The sequence below is a fragment of the Drosophila novamexicana genome, unplaced genomic scaffold (genome assembly GCF_003285875.2).
Source record: "Drosophila novamexicana strain 15010-1031.04,08,12 unplaced genomic scaffold, DnovRS2.1 tig00004554-arrow-pilon, whole genome shotgun sequence".
Lineage (NCBI taxonomy): Eukaryota > Metazoa > Arthropoda > Insecta > Diptera > Drosophilidae > Drosophila > Drosophila novamexicana.
Genome location: NW_020825051.1, coordinates 1833704 through 1859303, shown reverse-complemented (window position 1 = coordinate 1859303; position 25600 = coordinate 1833704). Strand labels below are relative to the sequence as shown.

The window sequence follows — 25600 nt, the reverse complement described above, 5'->3', positions numbered from 1 at the left end:
TAACATATTTCGAGCTATTTTCTTATTGCAAGCAAAAATATTTATGTGCTGTGAAAACTGGGTGACAATGCCTGCGTATGTGTTATAATTCTGTTGTGTTTGTGTTTGTATTTCTACGTGTGTGTGTGTGTGTTTCTGTCTGTGTGTGCGTATGTGTGTGGGCGTGGCAGACCATGTGACTTACTTGAGCCAGCTTAAGCCATTTTCGTTTGCCTGTGATTACCTATGCACATTGCGGGGGCGTTGCCAAAAAACAAGAGGTATTCTGTTTATGGGCCATTTGTGGCCCAAATTGTTGCTTGTAATTAAACCGCTATAAACAACAAAATAAATGGTGTATTTTAAATACGAATTGGGAATTGTGTTAATGGGCAACTGTTGCCTACTTTTATGGGCTCGCTATGCAAGATGTTAATCAAGACAAAACTGTTGCCTATTTTTATGGGCACACGCTGTACAATGTCAATTAAGACAAAACTATTGCCTACTTTTACGGGCACAAGTAGTTGAACTTATTTTAACAGCTAGATGCAACTTTTAAGCCGCATACTTACCATGCAGCTCATTTGTCGCCTCGTGCCACATGCCCATAAACTGCTCTTTTAGTAGAACAACCATTCTAAGTCAACTTACAACTTACAACTTAGTCTTATGGCTCTTTCGCAATTTCATACCCAAAAACTCCATGCCACACACACAAGTTCTACTTCAGCAGTGGCTGCTAAACAATTCTATTAAGTTGCCGCTGGTGCAGTTCACCCCGCCAAAAACTTGTAACAGAGACTAACAAAATAAATTATGCTTACGATTTGTAAAAGCTTTAATACGCCCTAGAGCCAAATCCTAAGTGCACACAGCAGCAACAGCAGCCAGAAAGAGCAGCTGCTTGAGCTTCAGCTGCTGCTTCGCCAGCTTCTGCTGGCTGGCTCCAAAGACAACAATGAATAAATTTAATTTTAGCTGCAGCCGACCTACCGCACCAAAACCTCAGCTTGTTGTTGCTCGTTGCTGCTGTTGCTGTTGTGGTTGTTGCTCATGTTGACTAAACACCTTTGAGATTTCCAGCTATGCCTCGCCCTCTGACAGCTGTCAAGCGTGCTTTGGCTCCATGCAACCCAACCACCACCAACCCCCCTCTATTCAAATGTCGCTGCGCTCTGCCCCGCCAGAACTGCCTAAGTGCATTATAACTGCATTTTGGTTTTGATGACGTCGACAACGTTGTTGTCGTCGTCGTTGTCGTCGTCGTCTTCGTTGTCGTCGTCGTCTGATTTGTAAATTATGCTTGGGCACAGAGCACACACATACACAGACACATACTCATACACTGCAGACTCACAGAGATTTATAATGTGACTAAACGGGCTGTTAACTAAAACAGCATCCGCTCTCTTAATGGCAGTTCAATCAAAGAGCACGAAAGCAGCCAAGTCTGAGCTTGATGGCGGCAGCTTTTCACCGCGCTCATGTGACTCCCGCCAGCAGAAGAGAGCGAGCCGCGACGGATGCTGTGAAAGCTTTTTGATTTTGCTGATTACGTAAATAAAAGCGAAGTAACGATGTTTTACGAAATGTGACGAAACTGTTATAAACAATTTGAGCGGCGGCCAAGAGCAGCCGAGTTAGCAACGACCCGCTTTCGTTTGTGTGTGTGCGAGCATAAGCTTAGCCTGTACACACACGAAATGGGGCAAGGAGCAGCAGCAGCAGAGGCAGCAGCAGCAACAGCAACAACAATAAAACAAACGAAAGCTAACGAGGCTGCCGCCTGCCCGACACAGAGAAAAAGAGCGAGAGAGCGAACGAGCCAGACGCCGAGAGTCAAATTTTGCAAATGCAAGGCGAATTGTCTCTCTCAGTCTGTCTCTCTCTCTTTTGGCGCGTCGGCTGCGGCCATCGTCAGCGTCGCGCTTAGCTGCTGCCTGTGCTGTGTGGTGAAAATCAGTCACAACGGGAACGTCGTCGCGAGCTGTTTGCGCGCTTCATGCACTTGTGTTTGTAGCGAGAGGCGAAACACACAGAAAGCAAGCAAATCCAGAGACTGCTTACAAATGAAGCCAAAACTCGAATAACCAAAATAAAGCGTAGGAAAATAACCAAACAACAATCAAAATATAAAAAATGTAAAATCAAGCGAATGCATGGAAAACATTTCGCAATGCGACTTTGTCGGCCGTCAAGTGCGGAAAGTGCGTCAGCAGCAGTGAGCCAAGCAAAGCAGCTACAGCTTCAGCTTCAGCTACGGCTACAGCCACAGCGGGTGGCGGGCGGCAAAGAAATCAAATTACAAAACAGCAACACACACACACACACACACAAACACACAGTTACGAATACTAACACAGCATCCGAGACAGACACACGCAGCGCTCTGAAATCGACGCAGGCTATATAATTTAGCACACAAGTTAAACGCAAAAAGCAAAAAGAAAGATGAGCAAAAAAAATGCAAAGAAATGAAGTAAAATCGGAACAACAACGCAGCCGCCCAAAAATGCGCGTGTATGCGTGTGTGTGTGCCTGTGTGCAGAAATCAAATGAGAATTGTTCGGCCAATCGCCATTAAACACAAATTAACAAGTGCAGAGTTTTCCAAAAAAAAAAAAAAAAAAAAAAAAACGAAACCAAAAACCAACAATATTAAAAAATAAAACAAGTTGAACGTAAAAAATGTTGAAAAATGCCACAGCTGTGCAGCGGTGCGGGGCAATGGCAAAAAGAAAAGAAAAACACGCAAATACCAACGCACTTAACACACATACTAACAACAACAACAACAAACAGAGACATTTAACAGCGTGCACAAAAGAGAGACAGGCAGAGAGAAAGAAACATAATATAAAACACAGAAAGCAAAAAACTCGAGACTTGAGTTTTTGAGTCTAGGCTACGTTCCGTTGGATTCGTGTATTGTAGTTGACGCTTGTTTTGTTGGCCAGGCTAACAGCCAGCCAGGCAGCTGTTGTTGCTGTTGTCGCTGTTTGCCTATATTTTTAGCACGCGCAGCGAAAATTTAAAACGCCAACGCACAAAAAGTTTTTGCTTGCCCTGACTGGCTAATAAAATACATATCAACAAGCAAATGGGCGCAGAAACAACAGCAGCAGCAACAACAACAGCAACAGCAACAACAACAACAACAACAACAACAACAACAATTGTTGTGGCACTATGAAAAGGCAGCGCCTGCTGTTGCCGTTGCCGTTGCCAGTAACGACAGCAGCAGTAGCAAAAGCAATAGTCGCAGCTGCAAGGATAACCAGCCAGCAACGTCATACATGTGCAAGGATATTATCAACGTCATGCCTGCCAAAGCACACACACACAACCGCACACACACACACAACCGCACACACACACATAGTGAACGAGACAAAGCGAGTGAAACAGTTGGCTAAATGGCAGTCAGAGAGAGAGCTAGCGACATTTAGTGTGGCATATTTGTGCTGCTTGTACTTGACAGTTGTTTTTACTAACATTAAACGTATTTATATTTATGACTGCACGTCTGTGTGCGTGTGTGTGTGCCTCACTTGTGTGTGCCTGTGTGTGTGTTTGTGTGTGTTTGTGTGTGCTTGTGGGTGGGTGTGCGCTGACATTAAATGCATTAAAACATGTTGATAAATTCATTAGAATTTATTTAACTAAAAATAAATGCACAGCAACAACCAGTCACAGACACACATACACACACACAGACACATGTTGCCCAGGCGTAGACACTCGACTGCTGCTGCTGCTGCTGCTGCTGCTGCTCTCATTAGTGCCTGTGGCTGCCCATCGAATTATGCGGAAATCTAATTTATTTGTCCCAGCCAGTTCGTTGATTTCAAATTGCTAGCCGACAACAACAATAACAGCAGCAGCAACAACAAGAGCAACAGCAGCAGCAAACGCAGTAGCAACAAGCAGCTTCTAGGCAACACACTTCATGGCCGCAGAGCCTTAACGAGTAAACGAAGCCATTGCCGCTATCAGTAATTCCCCCCGACAAAACTGTTTTTCTAGACAATATTGCTACTGCGAATATGTTGAACAAAAAGCGTTGCCTACTTTCAAGCGCAGCACAGAAACTCTTCCAGCTCATTTCATATCATTCTGAGCGACTGCAAAAAACGGTTGCCTACTTTTCAGCGCGTGTTAAGCACTTCTTAGAATATAGCTTAAATAGACAAACTTTGTGATTCACACACTAAGTGCATTATATTAATATATATTAATGCAACACTCTGTTTTTGGATAGAGAATTTTTTATTTTTGGACATGTTTTGTGTCAGTTTGTAAGTTTAGACATTAACCTAACGCTGACATTATTCATATTCCACGAAATATTTAAAACGAATTTGTTGCTTCTCAACTTCAAAGCATCTTTTGAAGAGCAAGCAACTTATATATCTCATATATCTTCAAGCAACAATAGCTTCAAATAGATAAAACTTTGAGCTCAGAATGTTGGTTAACAGAGCAAAATATAAACAACTTTAAGCAACAGCTACCCTTTTGGCTAATCGAGCATCTTTATAGAGCTGCTTATCTGCGTAGCTGCTGCATAATTTTATAATTCAATTTTAAAAACCTCCGTGCCGAAACTTTCGCCTAACTCTCGCTTATTGCCTATTGCCAAATATACGCCAAGATAACTGCCAAAACTTTTCGTGGGTCTAAAACAATCGAAATAATTTATTACAGTTGCCTTAGATACAAACGCACACGCTCATAGCTATAATAATGTCATTTAAAGCTTGGAGCGGGCTAGAAACAACTAAAACTTTGGGCGCAGGAGTTAATTTTATTGTGCGAATCAAGATAAAATTGCTAAACAAATGCGCTCGAGCACCTTTGGGGCCTACACCCAACCAAGCACAGTTGCCAACTAGTTGAGCTTCACACACACACACTCACACTCGCACGTGCATGTGGCAAGGGGAGATCTTAACTAAACACATGGCAACTTAAACTTATCGACAACTCGCATCTAACGGCTACAAGCTGGCCAAAAGTTTATTATGTCTGTGTGAGTGTGTGTGTGTGTTTTTGCACGCGCGTAAGCCGCACAACCCCAACAACAAAATGAAATAAAAATAAAATAGAAAGCAACTAAGACGCACTAATTCAGGACTCGCAGCTCGCAGCATCTTCTTGTTTGTGTTTTGTTTTTTTTTTCAGTGCAACGTCCCCTCCAAAAAAGAAGTAGGCTATAAAAACTATCAACACAGCTCGAGGCGTTGCTCTCAAGATTTTCCCTGGAGCTGCTGCAATAGTAACAACAAACTGGCATAACATAAAAATACGAAAACTTATTTTTTCAAGTTTTACAACAAAACACAAAAAAAAAACAACAAGAAACATACTGGATCATATAATCCTTTCACTTAACAAGCAAACTTTTGGCAACAGACCGAAAAACTTTGCGCATTTCTACTGCTACTGCTACTGCGGCTGCTACTACTACTGCTGCTGCTGCTGCTCCTACTTTGGCTGCTTTTTCAACAGCTATGTTGTGCTTTGCATAAACACAAGTCAAGAGCGGGGCGTGGGCTACAGGATGTGACTTGGTGCCTCTCACATACATGACGTTGGGAAAATTTATGCATTCGCCAGCCCGGCCAGAAAAGTATTTATGTATGCGCTTATAAATATATGCGCATCTTGCTCTAACAGCAGCCCCTCCCACTCTCAGTATGTGTACGTGTGCGTGTGCGTGTGCGTCGGTGTGTGCAGATAGCCAGCAAATTTATGCTAGCAATATAACAAACAAAATATTTGCGCACCAAGAAGAGTTGTGCAAAAACTTTTTTAGCACCGCGCCCCTTTGCACTGTTGTTGCAAAACTTTAAAATAACACAAGAGCAAAATATGAATATGAATATAAATAAAAAAATGTTTTATTTTTATTTTTGGGGCAGCTTCAAGTTGAAATTTAAAAACTTGCAAAGCATACAACACGGTTTTTTTTTTTTTTTGGGTGGCTCGTCTTTTTATATGCTAATTAAAGGCAGCAGACACAGCACACACACACTCACACAGACGGACTAATGTGTGTGTCCTTGTGCCTAAAAAAATATATATATATATATATACATATATATATATAATATAATATGTATATAAAAATAAACTGAAATGCACACAAAAGCCTAACCCTGAAATATGCAGCTGAACAGGCGCAAGGCTTGAAGGCTGCCGCTCAGCTAAAAAGTAGGCAACAGAAAGTAAACTAAATAATTAAACGGTGCGCCGAGAAGCGGGCAACAGAAAATGTTGCCAGGCATTTAAATGCGTAATTTCAATAATTGTAGCAATTAATGTATTATACCAAATTAACAAGAGCAACAAACGAACATGCAAAAAAAATACTATAAATAAATAAAATTAATGAAATCAGCAAGCAAGCAAAACAACAAAAGCAACAACGCACAGCTATTTAAAGCGCAAGCATAATTAAATTAATTGTAAATAAATGCCAAAAAAAAAAAAACAGCGGCAACAACAACAACAACGGCAAATGAAACTACGCACGCAACAACGCACAGATAAACAGTTTATCAAATAAATAAAAGAGCAACAAAAATAAAACCGAAACCGAAAACGAATGTGTTCAGTACTCATATAATTTTGCGAATTTTTTGTGGTGCCATTCAGCCTTTCGCAACAAGTAAAAATAATTAATTATAGATAAATGTGTGCGACGTGTGTGCGAGATACACCCACACATACCCGCACTCATAGATAAATAAATAAATTGCCGAAAAAAAAAAACCAACAACTGTTTAATAAATGACTGCATTATATAAATGAGCTTTTAGTTTAATTAATCGCCAAATAAATAACACACTCACACACACGCATACATGTGCAGCTCGTGCGTGTGCGTGCGTCGATTTGTGTGTATGCGTTAGCTGCGAAGCCAAATGCATGGCAGCAGCAACAACAACAACAACGACAACAACAAGCGCAACAAACATAGCCACATCAACCAACAAAAACGCATTTCTAACTGCAACAACAACAACAGCAACAACTACAACTACAACAATAGACGCAACAACGCCTCAGTGCAACAGGAACAAGTTAGCCACGCCCAAGAATTTAGCAAATAGCCATAGCTGCCATATCTGCCATATCTGCCAAAGCTGCCAACGCTGCTGCTGCTGCTGTTGTTGTTGTTGCCGCCGTTGCTGTAATTCATTCTGGCCGCCCCAATACAACAACTTCAACAACAACAAAAACAACAACAACATCAAACAAACAACGAACAGCGCCAATCAAGCGAACCAAATAACAACAGCAGCAAAAGCAACGCCGCCCACGAAGTCGGCGCCAGCAGCAACGTTGGCGTCGGCGTTGCCGCAACCGCCACCGCCACCGCCGCTACCGCCAGCAACTGCCAGAGCAGCAACAACAGCAGCAGCAACAACCAGAATAAACAGCACGCTGCCAACAACGACGGCGGCGGCAGCAACAGCACCAGCAGCAGCGTTGCCCCAGATCCCAAGAAAACCTTCTCGCTACACTGCTGTTGCGTGATCGTCGACATTACACCCGTCTCACATCCGGTGGCACGTTTGACATCAGCAACAACGGCCTCGGGAAGGGATGCGGGGGCTGGCGCTGGCGCCGGCGCCGGCAGCGGCGGCAGCAGCGGCAGCGGCTTGGGCCTCGGTGAAAATGTCTCCCAGCTGGCGAGTCAATTGTTTCGCTTTGGCAGCAAGAAACGCACCGGCGTCTGCATCTGCAATGCTCAGTGCCGGCTGCAGTCGCTTGGCGAGGGTTCCGTGCTCACCACAACGCATCACGGCTCGCTGGATCGCTTGCTCCAGCAACAGCAGCAGCAACAACAACATCAGCAACAGCAACCACAACAGCAACAACAACAGCAACAACAACAGCAACAACAACAACAGCAACAACAACAGCAGCAGCTGCCACCGAAGCAGCAGTCGAGCGGTGAACGTTGCATAAGTTGGGTCGCTGATAGCGGCGCCGGGGTCGGTGGTATTCCCAGCTCCGATGAGACCAGCGAGGATAAGCAGCAAAAGAAGCAGCAGCAGCAGTTGGAAGAGGCACCACCGCCACGCCCAGCGCGTCATGGCGCCAGCAAGCCGCACAGCGTGCGTGAGGAATTTGAAAGAGGCGTGGAGGTGGAAAAGTTCTATCACCAAATCAACGGCGACATCTTTGAGATAACGCGACGCGTGCGCGCACGCGAAGAGGACACCATGGAGCAGCGCTGCATCCGGCGCAAGGGCTCCGTGCGCCTCACCGAGCCGCACTATGTGCGTCTGCCGGACCAAAAGCCGCAGCTACCGCCGCGTCGCCAAAAGAGCGCTGAGGAGGTGACCATGCCAAAGAGTGCGCTGCGCCAGGCGGCGCCCGAGCCGCAGCTGGAGTGGTTTGATCGCAAGGCACAGCAGCGTCATTCCGCACGCTCCGCCGAGGGTGGGCAGGTGCGCGAGGAGACCATGGAATGGCTAAAGCTGCAGAAGAGCAGTGCCGCCCAACAGCAGGCGCCCGCGCGCACCTCCTCCGGCCCCAGTGAGATCACCGTGCTCAAGGATGAGCTGCCCGATTGGCTGCTGGAGCATTTGCCGCGTCAGCGCGAGCGCCAGTCCACAACGGAGAAGCCCGTCAGCTCGGCGTATGCCAAGGCATTGGCCGAGCTGCTCAAGAAGCCACTTTCCCGCCAGAGCTCCGGACCCTGCGAGGTGTCACTGCTGAAGACGGACATAGTCGAATGGCTGACCAAGATGCAGTCGACAGCTGGCAGCAAGTCGTCCCGTCGCGCGCATCATCGCCGCAACGGCAGCAGCGGCGCTGCGCCGCGCTCCAACTCGCAGGAGGATCACGCGGCCACGGAACATGCTGCGCTGCAGCGCAAACGCCACTCGCTGGGCCACAGCGATGAGGAGCAACTGCAGCAGCAGCAGCAGCTGCCAACGCTGGACTGGATTGCGTATCCGCTGCACAAGCTGCAGTCGCTGGGCAAACCGCCGCAGCCCCCATTGGCGACGACGACAGTGCCCAGCGGCTATGATGTGCCTGTGGTTGCCACCCACACGCAGCTGTGCCAGGAGCAGCGGCGACGCGAGGAACGCTCCCGGGAGCGTCGACTGCGCCACTCGGCCAGCGAGGTGGTCAGCAGCGGAGCGCCGGCGTCCAGCGCAAGCGCACACCTGGATCGACTCGAGCGTCTTTATGCCAAGCCGCACAAGGAGCGCTATCAGTATGTGCCCAAGGTAATGCCGCCCATGGAAACCATCACCACCCACACCAGCAGCTCCGGCAAGTCCAAGCGCGAGCGTTCGCGTCGCCATCAGACGCAGCGTTCCGCGACCGTGACGGACATGTCCGTTCAGCGTTCCAGCGGCAGTCACAAGCGCAAATCCTCGAGTGCGGAGCGTGCGCCACGCTCCCGTTCGCCATCGCCCTGCACAGATCCCGCCTGCCCGCTTCTGCCCATCTGCACAGATCCGCACTGCCGCTACCAGGAATGCCAGCGGCGACGCTGTCTCACAACCTCGGCCAGCTCGGTGAATCTGGCGCGGCACCAGCAACTGGCCCAAGTGCAGCTGCATGCGGTGCCCGCACATTTGATGGGCGGCTCCGATGCCACAACGCCTTCGACAACGGCCACGCCACCACCACAACAGCAACAACAACAACTACAGCCACTAACGCCAGCAGCTATTGCGGCACCGATACCGGAGCGCCGTCTGGTCATCTGCCACGAGTGTCGGTCGTGCGCGCCGCTGCTCAGCTGCCAGAATCGCAAATGCCTCAATGCCGCCAAGTGCAACTCACTGCCTCGCTGTGCCGCCGATTTCAATCGGCTGCGCACCTCACTCGCCCAGCCGCCGGCGACACTGGACGACATTGAGCCGGCGCCGCTTGAACTGGAACATCAGCCGTTGCCGCTGCTGCCGCCTGCCTCGCCCACACGCCACATGCAACATTATCGCAGCAATTCGCAGCCGAATACGTTGCAGCGCGGCGATTCGACCGCCTCCAGCTGCGGCCTGGCCACAAATCTCGGCTGGCTGGAGCCCGTGCAGCAGCCCTCGAACGGCCATATGCATCATGTGCTCAATGGAAATGGCAAACTGATGAAGTCCGCCTCGGCTGCATCCCTAAACTCGCGTCGGCGCCGCCACAAGACCGTGCACTTTGGCGAGAATCTGTTGCGGGAGGTGTGCCAGAATCGTAAGCTCATCAAGACGGAGCAAGTGCCATCGGGCTCGGCGCCCATGAAGGCCAACATACAGATGCTCTACAATTTTGTGGAGGGTGTGCTTAGCGCCTGGGTGGACGACGATGAGGATCAGGTGCGTTCCGGTGCCGAATCGGAACCGGAACACGGCCTCGTTGCTCTCCAGCCCATACACCGTTGCAATCGGCTGCGCTATCAGTGCATCAGGCGTGTCGTCGAGGAGGCAGCCGATCTCCAGGGCACCCTCAAGCTGGGCAACTCACGGTATCGCCATCGGCACTGGCGCAGCACCGCCAAGCAGTGCAACGAAATGTTCCTTCGCAAGGTAAACAAAAAAAACCTCAAAAAATTACCATATCGTTAATTATTTGCGGTATTTCTGCATACAAAAATGCAATAACTTCTGATTTAAGTATATTTATATAATCTTATTCATAGCAAAAACATTTTAGGTAACAGCTTGCCCGCGAGCTGAAAGTATTGCCCAAACCCTACCTATTTAAGGTATTCCAGCATAAATGGGTTTGATTTTTCAAATTTTTATATACATAAGATCCAATTTTTGGCTCTTATAAATACCTGTCAAATAATAACTCACAAATTCCATATAATTAAGGATATATACAACATTAAAATGGAAAAAAAATAGAAAAAATAATCGCATTTGCGCCATCAATTAAAGTGTGACCCAACCAGTTTGTGCATTTGCCAGCCATGCCTTGCCTTTGCTCTAGTCTTTAGAGGATTACCTCACATTAGGGGTATTCCTTGTCAAAAACCCACTCAAATTCATTGTGTTATATGACAGACAAATGCAAGTCGTTATCAATAATTTTTATTTATATTGTTTGGTCACACTGGAACTGCAGTCATGCCCTTTTTTATTACATATTATTTTTTTGTATTTTTGTTAATACCCACAAATTTAATTGTAAAGTAATTTTTTTTTTAAATTTGAAAAACTTTTGTTGTCGGCTGCTTTAATTTTGAGCTTTGCTTGAAAATCCTGTCACAAAGAATGTTGTCGCACCCGTCCTCGTTTCCGCCCCCGCCCCGTGGCTCATGGCCCTTTGTCGCCAACACCAAATGACTTAAATATATTGTCGCAACGTTGCGTCTGTTGTCCGTTTGTCTGTCTGCTACAAATTCATGTTGGTTGCCTAACAAAACGTTGATCAAAGCCAAAAGCATCCTTTTCACGCTCGAGCTCCTGCAAGGCAGCTCCGGCAACGACTCCATCGCCGTCTCCGTCTCCGACCCCGACCCCGACCTCGGCTCCTGCCTGCCAGTGTGCTCACAAAGGAGGCTGGCAATAAATTAAAGCATTAGCCCCAGCCGAAAAAGCTCTTAACAGAGCACACACGCACGCACCAGGCGAACAAGTGGATGAATGGGCAGGGGTGCGGTGTGTGGCGCGCTGATGCGAGGGGATTTTCATTTACTGTTCGTATTTAGTTTTTGGATAATGAATGGCATTGATTGGAATTCACATGAATCACAGAGGCAAAGTGATAAAGGCTATTTGTAGCATATGTATGTACTTTGTGGACTTGTCCAACGGGCGTGGCATCGTCCATGAGTGCCGCATTCATGCGCATCAACAGTGCAGCCCTAAAGCACTTGTATCTTGTATCTGGCAACTGGTTACTTGTATCTATGGAAACTATGCAGCCATTTTCAATCGTGTAGCTCATTTGCTGCCCGACTAGGAGATACCCTCAATATCCAATGGTAAATTTATTGAAGACAAATGATAAACTGGTTCTGCATATGAAATACATGTTTCAAATAAGTTCGAGGATGCCTCCTTCAGTCTGTTACATACCTATTAACCTGTTTAGAATACCCGTTTTGGCCATTTGCAATGTGCTTAGGGTATCCAAATTCAGTCGAATTGGCCAAGGGACAGCAACCTCTGCAACTGCATTCAACTTGGAGCCAGATACACATCGCGCTGTCCATGTATGCAAGTATGGCTGAATGGCTTGAATTTGAATGGGGCATTAGTTGAATAACTGATAGCTGGCCAAACGCGCTGCATATTAATTAATTGCCAGATCAACAGAGCATATTGAGTCATAATATAAAAGCTGACTCTGCTCCAGTAAAGGTTTTGAAGCTAAGGTTAGATTGATTATACTACTGCTCTTGAGTTCCAATTGAATGTAGTTCAATAGAAAATTGTTTGCGAGCTTATGTTCGTGTTTGTGGATCAATTCAGTAGCTCAAAAAAAGTGAATCTGAAGTTTTTAAAGAGTGAAGGAATTGAAGAGAAGGGTCGATAGGCTAAGGCAAAGGATAGAGAGTATTTTCTATACGGTTCCAACGACGCGGGCTGCCTTCGGGTTCGGTTCGCGAAGCTGGTTCTTCGCATGTATTTATCCAGGATTTGTTTCAAGATATTGTTGTTGGTTGAATGTTGTCAAAAGTTACCCCTTGCAATAATTATAATTCGGTTTTGGAATCGCATTAGTTTAAGGCTCGCCCCAAACAGTACAAATAAATAGAAATTTCGAGTTTGAACCGGCTGGCTTCAGTCTTATGGCTCAAATTTTGGCCTGAAACAGCAGTCTTCAACACTCCACGCAATTGGCTCAGTTAACCTGTCTAAAACCCTTCTTAGTTTTGATTGATCTGCCGCCACAACCCCATCGCTGCACAAACCAATTAATGCTAAGCAACGCTCAGTGAACACATTTAATCAAATGGGAATGTCATGACACATACCTGTGCGTTTAACCCCTATTTGAGTCCCGCTCCCCGCTGGCTGCACAGCGACAGTATTTCCGTTTTAATCATTGCCAAAATCCGTCTTACAGCTAATGCCAAATTGCTTTCGCTTAGCTCGCGCTGCACAGAGATTTTGAATGCTGCTGAGACAGCTTCATTTGCCACTAAGATGTTGCCAAAAAAAATAAAAACCAGGGGTTGAACTGCGGCTGGCAAGGACTTGCAAGGCGCTGCAGATTTTCCATACTGAATCAATTTCTGGGCAACAGGACTTCAGTTTAATGCCTCACTTAAGAGCTGCGCAACGACAAACGTGCCACGAATTTGCAGTTTCTTTTATTTTTTATACTCCATTTCGCTGACAGCTGGTGGAAAACCTCACAACGTAAGCAAATGTTTGCTTACATATGTGAAATTGTGCGAATGTGTGAGATTTGAATGCTTGGCAGCGCGCGCGCGTTGCGGCAAGGACAACCGACAACTGACAACCGACATTGGCAACAGCAACAACAACAACAACAACAATAGCAACAACAACAAGAGCGTCCTGCATATAAACACTCTATCAAATATTGTAATTTTTGACAGCGACAGCGACAAATGAAATGATTTTTCCTTTTTTCTTTTTTGTTAGAGGAGGGAGTGTGAGTGAGCGTGTGTGGGGGAGTGTGTGTGTGTGTGTGTAGGTGCCACTGGCAGGCAACTCTCACATTTGACATTCAAAAGTCATTGATAATTATGGATGAAACGTGAACGACAGCCGCATCGAGGGATCACAATCAATTCTTGATTAGAAAACGCAGCGCCGACATCAGGGGCGCTGCCAGGCAGGCGGCAGCTCACCTGTCCGGGCCTCGATGAGGGTGTGCCGCCTAAGTGGGCGTGTCTGCGTGTCTTGGCGCCTGTGTGCGTGCGTGTGTATTTGATTCTGTGCGTAAATTGAATTTTGATTTTGCACTGATGCTGAGATATGGCATATTAGGCCCAAGTAATCAGATGAAAGGAGTCTGGGGGGGTAGACTTGTCACAGCCCAGGACTATAGGCATTTAATCTTTTGTGTGTGTGTGTTTGCTTGTGTGCGCGCGTGTTTAGGGCTGCCCATTTAGGCTTACCCATGTGAGTTAGCCGACAGACACAACAACAAACCCATTGTCAGGCAGTCTGTCCCAAACTGCTGATGAAATTCGACAGCATTTCAGCCATGGAACAGCGCCCATGCATTGCCCATTGCTGGTGCTTCGGGCCGGGTCATATCAATTAAAAATTCATGAATCATTTGACAAACTCTTTGGGTCCTGCACAAATTGTAACCAGGCGACAGGGCCAATCAGTCGACGTTGAGATTTGATGCTGCCATTTGCGCAGTCTTGGTTACGGTTCGGCTCTCGTTTTTGGGCACACACACACCCGCACATACATAATACACAATTGTAGATGCACAGTAATCTGTTGTAAAAGGTAAAAAACTCGTTAATTTTGCGAGTTGTGTCCTTTTTGCTAGCCACTCGAGGCAGCTTTCTAAAGGGTTTTCCATTACATTAGCGTCGATTGTTCCGAGTGTTTTGTTGTTGTGCACAGCAACAACTGATGAAGTGACTTTTAGTTACACAAAGTTCTATTTTGGTATATAGGTATATATACATATATACATATTTACAGATACAGCTACATGCGTATCTTAGCGGCAACTCAGCAAAATGTATTTTTGGCTTGGCCCTTTGCTTATTGTCTTTAATTTCGATGCGAAAAGTTCGTGCTACTTATGTATTTGTGTAGCACACCTCGTTGCCAGGGTTGCCATAGCTGCTGCCAGAGTTGCTGCCGCCTGCTTGGAACAGTTCCGCTCGACAGCTTCCGTTCGGCTTGATGATTTCATGGAAAACTTCATTGAGCAAGCGGAAACTATTTCATTTGGCGCTATAAATGTTGTCAGGTGTACTTTAGGGCAACAACGGGGCATCGCAGTGTGCAGGGCGGCTACTGATAAGTGGGTGAGAGTGCTTTTTGAGTGTTTTTGAAGTTTTCAATATTGAAGCTGTCCCGAATATGATTGCGGCCACTCGCTGGCTATTTAAAATTGACGCTCTGTTTATGAAATTGTTGCAAATTCATTTTGTAAAAAATTTACACAAAATCAAAACTGCCAAATTGAAAGCAAACTGAGATAGTTAATTAAAAAAGCTGTAACGGTTAATCAAAGAACATGAAAATTTTATTCAAAAAAGGTAATTATGTCAAAACAAAGAACGCAGAGTGTGTCATAGGTGAAGAGGAAAATATATTAAACTGACCTATTCAAGGAGAAGTCCAGGTTGAGTGGTAATTAAGTGCAAAAAAATGTATAAAGAAGTTTACAATATATACTTCAAATACTTAAAAATATACTTCTCCATCTGCTGCACAATGCTTGTTCAACCTTTTAATGGCTTCTCCGCTTGCCCTGCTCTATTATATACCATTCCCAATTAATCAGAGCTACAAGCTTTGCACCTTAACACGATTCAATGGAATTGCCCTCCATTCCCCCTGCTCCCGTGAAACCCCTTGCCACAGTGTGGTACCGCTTTGATGTGCTGCCGTTGGGTTTCCCTTTTTATTTCTTTTTTTTTTTTTGCCAATTTCGACTCGGAAAATATTTATGTTGCCGGAGCGGAAGCGGCAGTCACTCAGCCAGCTCACGTTTGGGTATTTGCATGCCTTTGCACTCCTTCGATTAATATAAAATTTGATTAAACTTGGCCAACGACAAACGGCGATATGAGGGCGACATCACTTGTGGGTTAAGCACACATGACTTTGCCTGCTGAAAGGGCGAACGACTGCTCCTGAGGATTGGGGCGTGGCTGCTGTGCAAACATAAGCGTGCTTGCCACTTGACAGTTGCCCATTTGCCGCCCCCAACCGACGCGCCGGGCAGTCAAATAAATAACTTGTAAAACATGCATATGAGCAAAAATGTTTGAAAATTGCCAAAAACGTAAAAGAGGCGGGCAGACATGTATGGATGGTATGGGCTGCTGCTGCTGGTGGGGTTAGTGTTGGTGGTTAGGGCACACTGTGTATCGCAGTAACCAAAGCCAAGAAATGGGGCCAAGGAATCGATGGGTCTGTCGCTGGCTGGCGTCCCCGACCGTCCCGACCGTCCCTTCCCGTGCCGAACCGTCCAGAGCCAGCAGGAAGCGAAGACGAAACGAATAAACACATTGTAAATTGATTTCCTTGGGAACTCAAATAAAAATGGCATGAACAGCAAGTGAGCGACATTGTGGGCGTGGCTGGCTGGTAGCTGGGGCTACCAGAGCACCCCATCCAATTGAAACGAATGAATGGGCAAACCAATTTTTATTGCCACGCGGGACACGTAGCGTGCGCGCGGCACCGCAGCCTCAGCCTCAGCATTGGCAGCGCCGTGTTGCCTCAGCTTGATTCCCACACGGACCAGCTACCAGCAAACTCCCTCTCTGCACCCCTCTCCCGCTCCCTTCGTCTGTCTTTCCTGTTGCGAAAGCAAAATTGGCGCACTGGGCTCTGTGTGTGGTGAGAACGGAAGGAAGTCGCAGGATGGTCCAAGGCAGGACAGCACAGAACAGAGCTGAGCAGAGCAGAGCTGTCGCTCTCGACCCGGCTTTTGATGGAATGCTTGCTAGCCAGCTCGCCTCGATAACATGGCCAAGAAACTGTTTGCCATTGCCTTTATTTTCTACTGTCACATCTCCTCCGTTTCCAGCTGCTGTTGCTTTTATTTTGTTTCGATTCGTTTTCTGAGCCTTTTTTTTTTTTTGTTATTGTCAATTGTTGTCCATCCGTCGCCCTCTCGAGCCGTCCCGGCAGTCAATTCTGCTCCCATGTTGCCAACTTCACTAAAAATGCAGGCGAGAGAAGACAAATTGCTTTATCGACGACATACGTAACAAATGTTGCTGTCGGCAGTGACAACGGCAACAGCAACAACAGCAACAGCAATACGAAGAACGACGACGACGACAACAACAAGGAGCCAGTCAACCATTATTGGTTTCAAATGGCTTACGGGGTCGATTCGACTCATTGCGATTCGTATCGGGTTGAGTTGTGTATGGCTGGGTGGGTGTGTGTGCGTGTGTGGTTGTTGTTGTCGTTGTCGTTAGTTGTGGAGCCTGCCTCTGACTGGCACTGCTAATTATGACTTAATTATTTCAATTATTACCTCGCAGACTTATTGAATTTTATCGCTGCAAGCATCAACAACAACCACCACAGCAACAGCAGCAAGTGTTGTACACATATCTGTTTGGTACTTCCTCCTTACTTACACGCTTTCAATTAATGCACTTTTGCAGATCTCGGACGATGATCGAATGAGCCTAACTACTGCCGTTTCGGATGAAGATGATGGCGAAAGTGTCATGGCGTCACCATATAAAGCAAAGGCCACTGGCACCGCTGCATCCTCCTTCAACTGCACGGGCGCTGTGCGTAAAGCTGGGTAAGTTAATATCAAGACCCAACTAGCTGTAATCAGTGGCACGAAATGGTATTCCCTCAGGCATGGCAGCATGCTGCTGCTGCTGCCAGCTGGATAGCATGGGCACGTGTGCCTCAAACATGCTGCCAGCCCGAACAGCTAATCATAAATAAAGTAGCAAATGGCCTGACGCTTGCCATATCATTTACAGCGATTACGGCCAAGCGCATAGCACACTCTGCTATCAGCGCTGTGATGAAGTGTGTTCCGCTCGCAGCGGCAATGCCGTAGAGACTCTCCAAAAAGGCAAGCAGAGAAAAGTTTTTGAATGTAATAAGAGATGCGCGTCTCTTTGAGGGCACAAAGCTTGCACGTTTAGTGTTACCTATTAGCTAATGAACCTTAACTATCTTGCCTATTATGTTAAATGAATCCCTTTGCACAAAAATTTACTGCAGTCGCGTTTTTTAAAACGTCATCTAGTCTTCTTCTTAAGCAACCTCTGTAATTTATACAGTCGTTAGCCTTGCATTTTTGAACACTCATTATCCTAGCTATAGATTCTCTGTGGAGAATTGTCTCATATCAAATGTTACCTCGTTTATAATTAAGAGGAAGGAGCTAATCCTGGTAAATTTATAATTCTCAACTAGCTAACGCGAGCAGCACAAAAAAAAACGCAAAAGACCCAGCTTAATATGGCAGCTCTTTCCGAATATTCTTTATAATTCTCAACGAGTCAACTTATAAGGACCATTCGAATATCCAATGTCTAAGCTATTCTTAAAACTTAGATATATAAACGGTTATTATGCCAATTCACAACACATTTATTTTATAATTCTCTACGGCTTCTAAATCAGCTCGCTTTTTATAATTGATTGCATCGATTTGCCAAGTCATGTCTATTTAATTTTCTTGAATCCTCTGAGGGAATATTGTTCATGCTGCTGCAAATGGTATTTACAAGCTGTCTACAAATTTGTTTCCTACACTCGGAATTTATTAGTTGTGCTTATTTAACAACTCAATTTGATTACATTTCTTTATTTACAGCTTTCTATCGGTAAAGAAATGGTTATTACGCAAGAAGCATCAAATTGAGCTGGCTCGCAAACGTGGCTGGAAGGGCTATTGGGTGTGCCTAAAGGGCACCACTCTCCTCTTCTATCCGTGCGATTCGCGTGAGGGTCGCAGCGTTGAGGCGGCGCCCAAGCATTTAATTATTGTGGACGGAGCAATTATGCAGCCAATACCGGAGCATCCCAAGCGCGATTACATATTCTGTTTGAGCACCGCATTCGGTGATGCCTATCTGTTCCAGGCGCCCTGTCAGGTAAGTGCTTCTTGCTGCTAGACTTGGCCCAGGCTGTAATATATGATGCGTGGCGTACTCAATAAAAACTGGGAAGCCCTTGAAGCGTACAACTTTCATTCTGCAATTAGAAAAGACATCAGGCCCCGGCCCAGGGGCAGTCGAGCATAAAAGCTGGCCTTGTCCAGGAGGGCACCGATGATAGCATTGAGCAGCACGACTTGGACTTGGGCGACATCGTCGAGCCATTGAGTGAGAGCTTGTTTGCATAGGGACATCAAGGATATCTATCAGGCAGCTGCCTCTGTGTGTGTGGTGTTGAGTTCAGCGCTCGCGGGCTTTCAGCAGACCTTATTCGTAATCGCCATGCAAAATGTGTGCCACACACCAACACACACACACGCAGTGACAGTTTAAGACTCGAAGGCGTTAACTGATGCAGCCCCGCAAAAGGCTGAAATGCAAATCGCTCGGCTTAAAGTGCGATTGAGCCTGGGCATGCGACAGCCAACTGGCAGATTGCCTTGAACCAATAGTTGTTGCCTAGCTGGGTCCTTGTGCCTAAACTGTTACATGTCTCAGAGGCATACGCTCCTCATTCGCACCTGCCACCTACTATCTGCCTTTCCCCGCAAAACCCAACATACTAACCGACTGACTCGCTGGCTGACAGCATTTCAGCGTTTTGCCTGGTCGCCTCAGTGATTTGTCATTAAATTTGCATAACTGATAGTCAGCCAGCAATGACAACGACAACAGCAGCAACAGCAACAACAACGACAACAGCAACAACAACAATGTTGTCGACATTTGGCGCTGGGGAGCCATGTCAAATTGCTTGTGGTGCATTTGGCTCAGCAAATTGTTGCAACAAAAAATCACCTTTCCCTCTCTCGCTCTCTTCAAAACTTTCTCTTACCTGCTCTTTCATTCTTTTCACACACAGGTGGAGCTGGAGAATTGGGTAAATAGCATACACAGCGCCTGTGCCGCTGCATTTGCACGTCATCGCGGCAAAACGGGCACGCTGCATCTGCTGCAGGAGGAGATCTTTCGCCTGGAGAAGGCCATTGAATCGGTAAGTGAATGCCAACATTTTACTTAAAATTCCACCACACTAGCTAACTTATGTGTGCGAGCATGTATGAAAGAGCATGCCTGAGCATGTGTGTGCGTGTGTTTGTGTGTGTGTGTGCACAAGAATATTGAGTTGAATTATTGCCATACATTTTCGACTTGAAGGAAATTGTTGAGCTCCTTCAGCACAAATTCAAGTGATGAGAATTGAAATTGTGTATTGAGCATAAAAGTTGTTTGTCGAGTGTACAGCCACCAAAAGCAACGGCATTATTATGAAAATGATATGCAAAAAAAAAAAAGAAAAGAAATAAAAATAAGCAAAAAAGAATATCTAAAGACATGTAAATTCCATGATTTATGAACCCAACTGGTTTGCATATTAGATGGCCGGATACAAAATACATGAATTCTCCGTTGTGTGTGAGCTGCTAATAGAGAAAAGGCAACATTAAACAGCTGAACATGGCAGAGCTCTTAAACTATCGAAACCAATAACGATAAAAATAATATTCCACTCGATATCGATAAGTTTTTAAACTTCATTAAATGAAATACTTTAGCATACATTATAAAAGTTCATAAAACAGTTCCAAAAAAAAGAAGACATCTATCTAACTACTATCGATAAATTTAATGTTTGGCAAAATCGATAATGTGGCCTATCGACAAAGCTTGCTTCTAGGTTTTTAGACTGCAGCCGTAATCTCTTCATTATATTATAAAGAATTAATTTTTTAAAGCAAGTCCACATTTATAGCCACAGTACCTGGCCCACCTAAGCCCTAACAATCTAAAATGAACAACAAAATAAATCCAAGTAAAACCATTAAATCAATCAATAAAATTATCTTCAAGCTACTCATGTACATTCAATTTGAGCTGCCGCAAAGTTTCTTGTTCTATCTCATTGATATTCAGAACATGTTTCTGTATATTTCAGCACCTAATCAGTCGTTAAAGTAATCAACAACAAAGCCAAATTGTACGAATACATCAATTCGCGATGATTTCTCAACTCAACTCCCCAACTTTCTGGCAAAGACACAACAAACGCATTTCGTTTTTTTTTTTCTTTGGTTTTTCCCCCGCAAAACACGCAACACCCAATTTACCATCCGCCACATTTTGCCCGGCCAATTTCTCAATTTCTGGCACAAGCACAATATCTAGCCAATTTCTCAGTGTGGTGCTCCCCAAAGATTTATGCGCTGCCCTGTTTTTGGTGGCTTCTTGGTGGCTCTGCTCCATTTATGTATTTGCTTTCAAATCAATTCCCCATCAATTTCGCGTCGCGGCTTCGCAGCAACAACATTTGTTTCTTGCCTGCCTCCGACTGCATTGCAATTTATTTGCACAACTTTATGGCCAACAACAGCGGCAGCGGCAGCGGTAGCCGTGTGGCAGCTTCTCTTGCAACTCAACTCGTGGCAAAATTGAGCGGCCAAAATGAAAGCAAAACACAAATGCACAGGCCAAACAGAACTCGAGTTGGGAAGAGGGTGCAGTACAAGGAACTGCACTTGCCACACAATAAATGGCTGGATAAACTCAGCCAAAGTGGCAGCAAGAAATGCTGGGTGAGGCAGTTGCTAGTGCTTTGGGCCAGGGAGCAGACCTCCCGTTTGCTCTGCCGTGTCATCCTGCATATCTTCTTTTTTATTTATTTATTTATTTTTTTATTTTATATTCGTTTATTTATTTTTGCATTATGTCAATTGCAGAGCAGCCGGCATAACAAATTTTTCGACCGATTGTTGGTTTGGCCAGCGCAGGTTTTTTTTACTACTACTTAAAAAGCAGTTATACCCCGCATTTCGTTAGCGGGGAATAAGCCAGGAAGGGAACGTAGGCTTTTAAAAAAAAAACTCAATTTTTTACATACGAAAGCCCGTTGTGCTGAAAATATTGTCTTTTCTATATATTTTCATATACAAAATCCGGGCTTGTAGCATGTACTGTGGTGAAGCTACTCTAGCAATACATATCGGGTAGCAACGGTGACGGCGGTTGGCAGCCAATCTTCACAAAATAATTCGGGAAGTAGTCACCGAGGCCCCTCGTGGTTGAGTTAGCATGGCAGGGCGGGATCCTCTTGTTCCCTAGCTCTTTCGGGTGGGGGGGTTCTTTTTGCCATGTCTCGACCTGCATACACAATTTTATTTTAGGATCCCTACAGAATCTAAATTGGAGACCGATACTCCGCAGAAACAAAATCTCAAACAGGCATAACTTAACGAGCACTTAAAGTGCCAATACAATGGTGATAGCTTTCATTAGGGCATATATATTCCGAAGAGGCGAAGTCTTGGATGTAAGCTGACTCTCGCGTTCGATACCCTCCCAACCATGATCTTCAGCGTTTAAGGTTTTGAAGATCCCAAAAAAAACATTCTTCTACTACATTATATCACCATGTCACCAGGAAAGAAAACTTAGCAATTCATAATCAAAATCCGTAATTAATATTTATTATAAACAAAAGCATTATTCAATGAAACTGAATCCTTCCGTTAGATAATCTGCATCTTATTACAAGTGGCATTAATGATTCAACAATAATTCAGTAACTAAAACTAGTCCGTTAATATTTTTACAATGTCTCAAAGATTCTTCAAAAATAATTCATTTTATAAACTATTCAGTTAATATTTTTTTTCTTATTGATCAAAAAGAAACTCTCCAAATTTCGCTAAAGTGCATTTTAATAATTATAGAATATAGCTAGGTAAGAAAAAAATGACATTCGTAAATTGAACTAAAGTGTATTCGGCAAAAGCAAAAAAAAAAGTTATTATAATAGAGTCAATACAATTGTAGTTGATGGTTAATTGTATGGTCGAAAAAAATATGGGCAACAGAAGGTTAAGCTCAAAGCGCATGGGCAAATCGGAGCGCAGCGCAACCAGCTGATCGGTGAATACGATGATACATCTTTGTGTACATATATTTGATTCTGTTAAAAATCTTTTCTTTTAGGTTGCTTCTGTTTCAGCTAGTAATTGAGCGGGGTGTAGGTAGAATCAAAGATGATAAGCATTCACCAGACTGACACGGTCATAAACATATTGATCGGAGCTAAAGCGTAATGTGAAACAGAAAGTAAAAAAAACTCAGCAGGTGCGCATGTCAGTTTGGCTGTGCTTATCTGTGCCAAAATAAGAAAATATACTCAAAACAAAAGGTTAAAAACTTACATGTATTCCTCGATGAAAGGCCTTCCAGCGGAGAGTTTGCAGCAAATTTTATTTAATTTTTTTTTCATTTGTTTTCTTTTGTCTTCTGTGGGGCTTTAAATTGTTTTGATTATATTATTATGGCACAGGAGGGTTTTTAAATTGTGAGTACTAAGAAGATACTCTCCGAAAATAAGTGGGAAAAAAAATATAAAAAAAATTCTGAAATGACTTTGGACTCTACAAGAAGGGGGATAGATTTATACTAGTATTCCTTTCTATATATATAAAGCTATGTATATAGATGTCAATTTTTCTTTTTCACTGCACTTGCACGCGGTTTTTTGAGGGCCTAATAAATGCACTTTTCACAAACTTTTGGAAGTCTCTCACAAGATTTAGTTAACAATTTTTTTACTAAAAACATTTAACAGCAATTTTCATGCATCTGCACGCTCCGGCCAACTTAATTGGCGATGTCATCTGGGCTTCTGATCAGCGGCGCGTCAATGGGGCCCAGAAGGCTACTGCCTCTTCCGGATTCCAAACTGTGGAAACGGCGCCTGCCCTTGCTGGCATGAGCAAGGGTATGGCAGCTGATCCGCCGTTGAGGCTGACGTCTATTTAATGGGGGCAGAAATGTCATTGCCGTCCCAAGAAATTACAGTGCCGTCCAATTGGCACACGTGGCGGCTGCCTCAAAATAAGTGGGTTTTTCTGTCAGAGACGGCGGCGGCAAGATTTATTCCTCCAAAAATTACTTTCGGCAGGCAAGCAAGAACTGGTTAAAACTGTGACCAGATCTTGGCACAAAGAAATATATGCCGGTGAGGTGCTGGTGGCCGGGTGGCGGAGCGAAAGGTTATCATCAAATGAACAAAAAAATTTATTTCGCCAATCGGTTACTTTTAGGGTTTTTCTTTTTATTTTTTTGTTGTTTTTGGTTCAATTTAGTTGGAATTTAAATTAAACGAATTAAACGACTGATGCCCGAACTTGTTGCTTTTAGATTAATATTTTGGTGGGGCTATGTCCGCACCGCCGTAGCCAGACCTTCGATGGTAAAGTAACTTTTGAAAAAAAAAAGGGTTATATCCGGGACCTGCAGGCTTATATAGGGTCTCAGAGCTTTTTTCTTTCCCGGATTAGAGGGAAGATAGCTGCGCTGCCAACGTGCACGCAGGCGGTTTATAGCAGCGGCTGACTCATTCGCAGCTGACCATGACAGACAAAAGCTGATCGCTATAGCGTCGTTACACAAACGCAAGCTGTTAGGATCGCTTATGCGGTTTAATTTAAATAGGAAAACTGCGACCATTACACCACCCGATAATATCCTACCGTTAGACGGGTATATTAGCGGGAATTAGACTCTAATGTCCTTGGCATGAAAAGTACCAATTTCTTTTCCTTGCTGATTTTCAAGGGAATAAAAACAATTTCCGAGTTTCTTTTTGACACGGCATTTAATAAACTGGGGAGCCAGTTTAGCATTAAAATTGTGTGAGAATTTACTAAGCGCAAAATTTCGACAGAACACCTCCTGTCCTTCACGAAAAGAAACAGGCTTGCTGCGTAAATTATATTGAGCCGCATTGCGCTCATAGGCTTTCCTGATGTTTTTCTGAATATCTGTCCTTAGCAATGCCAAATGGTCAGACCGCAACAGGGGGGCCTGCGGTTCTTCCAATAAGGACAACTCCTTCAATAATTTGTAATCGGTACCATGAGTGATCATATCCACCCCGAATAGGGCACGGTATGGAGAACACCCAATCGATTGGTGCAGAGCAGACCTTAAGGAGCATGAAATCCCTGTAATATGTTCATCCCAATGGGTCTGATCCTGTTTTAAATACGAGCGAATGGCGGCGAGTATTGAGCGGTTAACTCGTTCTGCAGCATTGCTCTGCGGTGAATATAGAGCTGTATACAGATGTTTAATGCCAAGTTCGGCTAAGAAGGCATTGAACTCACGAGCTTTGCACTGGGTGCCGTTGTCACTTATTATAGTTTGTGGCACACCAAAACAATGGAAAATTTGTTCAAGAAGAAATTTTTGTATCACAGCTGAGGTGAATTTCTTCAGGGGCTGCAACCAATGATACTTGCTAAAGTGATCTAAGACTATTAACAATCCCACATGACCGCTTTTGCTTCTAGGGTATGGCCCAAGCAGGTCAATATAAAGCCTTTGAAATGGTCTGCAAGTTGGGATGTGAGCACCCATAGGTGGCCGAAGGGTATAATTTGGAGCCTTAGTTTCTTTACATATCTCGCAATTTCGTATGTATTCACGTACATCTTTAACTAATCCTGGCCAGAACAAATGTCTGCGGATTCTCTCAATGGTTTTTTTGCATGCCGGCGTGAGACGACGTTATGCTGTCATGGGCTTGTTTGAGCACATCGACTTTAAGTCGATCAGGCACCCATAGTTTCCACGAAGGACTTTCTTGTGACGAGTCTCCCCTCGAATGTTCGGTGCGTACATACAAAAACTTATCAACTAATTTTATGTCCGGAAACTGAGTAAAATTTTGGGAAAATTTGTCTTTAATTTGTACATAGCTGGCGTCCATAAATGTATCGGACTCAAGATCTATTACAGGACCCATGTCTAATTGAGCGATTTCATTCTCAGGCAACC

The 25600-nt window shown here is 44.7% G+C and overlaps 1 protein-coding gene across 14 annotated transcripts in view; it reads left to right on the top strand.

Annotated features, from left to right (window-relative positions):
* The window catches only part of LOC115769924, a 103804-nt gene that overhangs the window by 28606 nt on the left and 49598 nt on the right, over nucleotides 1–25600 (top strand). For 11 of the 14 annotated variants that reach the window (XM_030714961.1, XM_030714960.1, XM_030714959.1 and 8 more), the window contains 3 exons: nucleotides 17258–17403; nucleotides 18439–18718; nucleotides 19644–19775. In XM_030714961.1, the coding sequence (XP_030570821.1) occupies nucleotides 17258–17403; nucleotides 18439–18718; nucleotides 19644–19775 (558 nt within the window). Of the gene's footprint in view, nucleotides 1–8219; nucleotides 10533–17257; nucleotides 17404–18438; nucleotides 18719–19643; nucleotides 19776–25600 lie in introns of those variants that run through there. The other 3 variants (XM_030714963.1, XM_030714962.1, XM_030714954.1) reach the window with 1 other exon arrangement.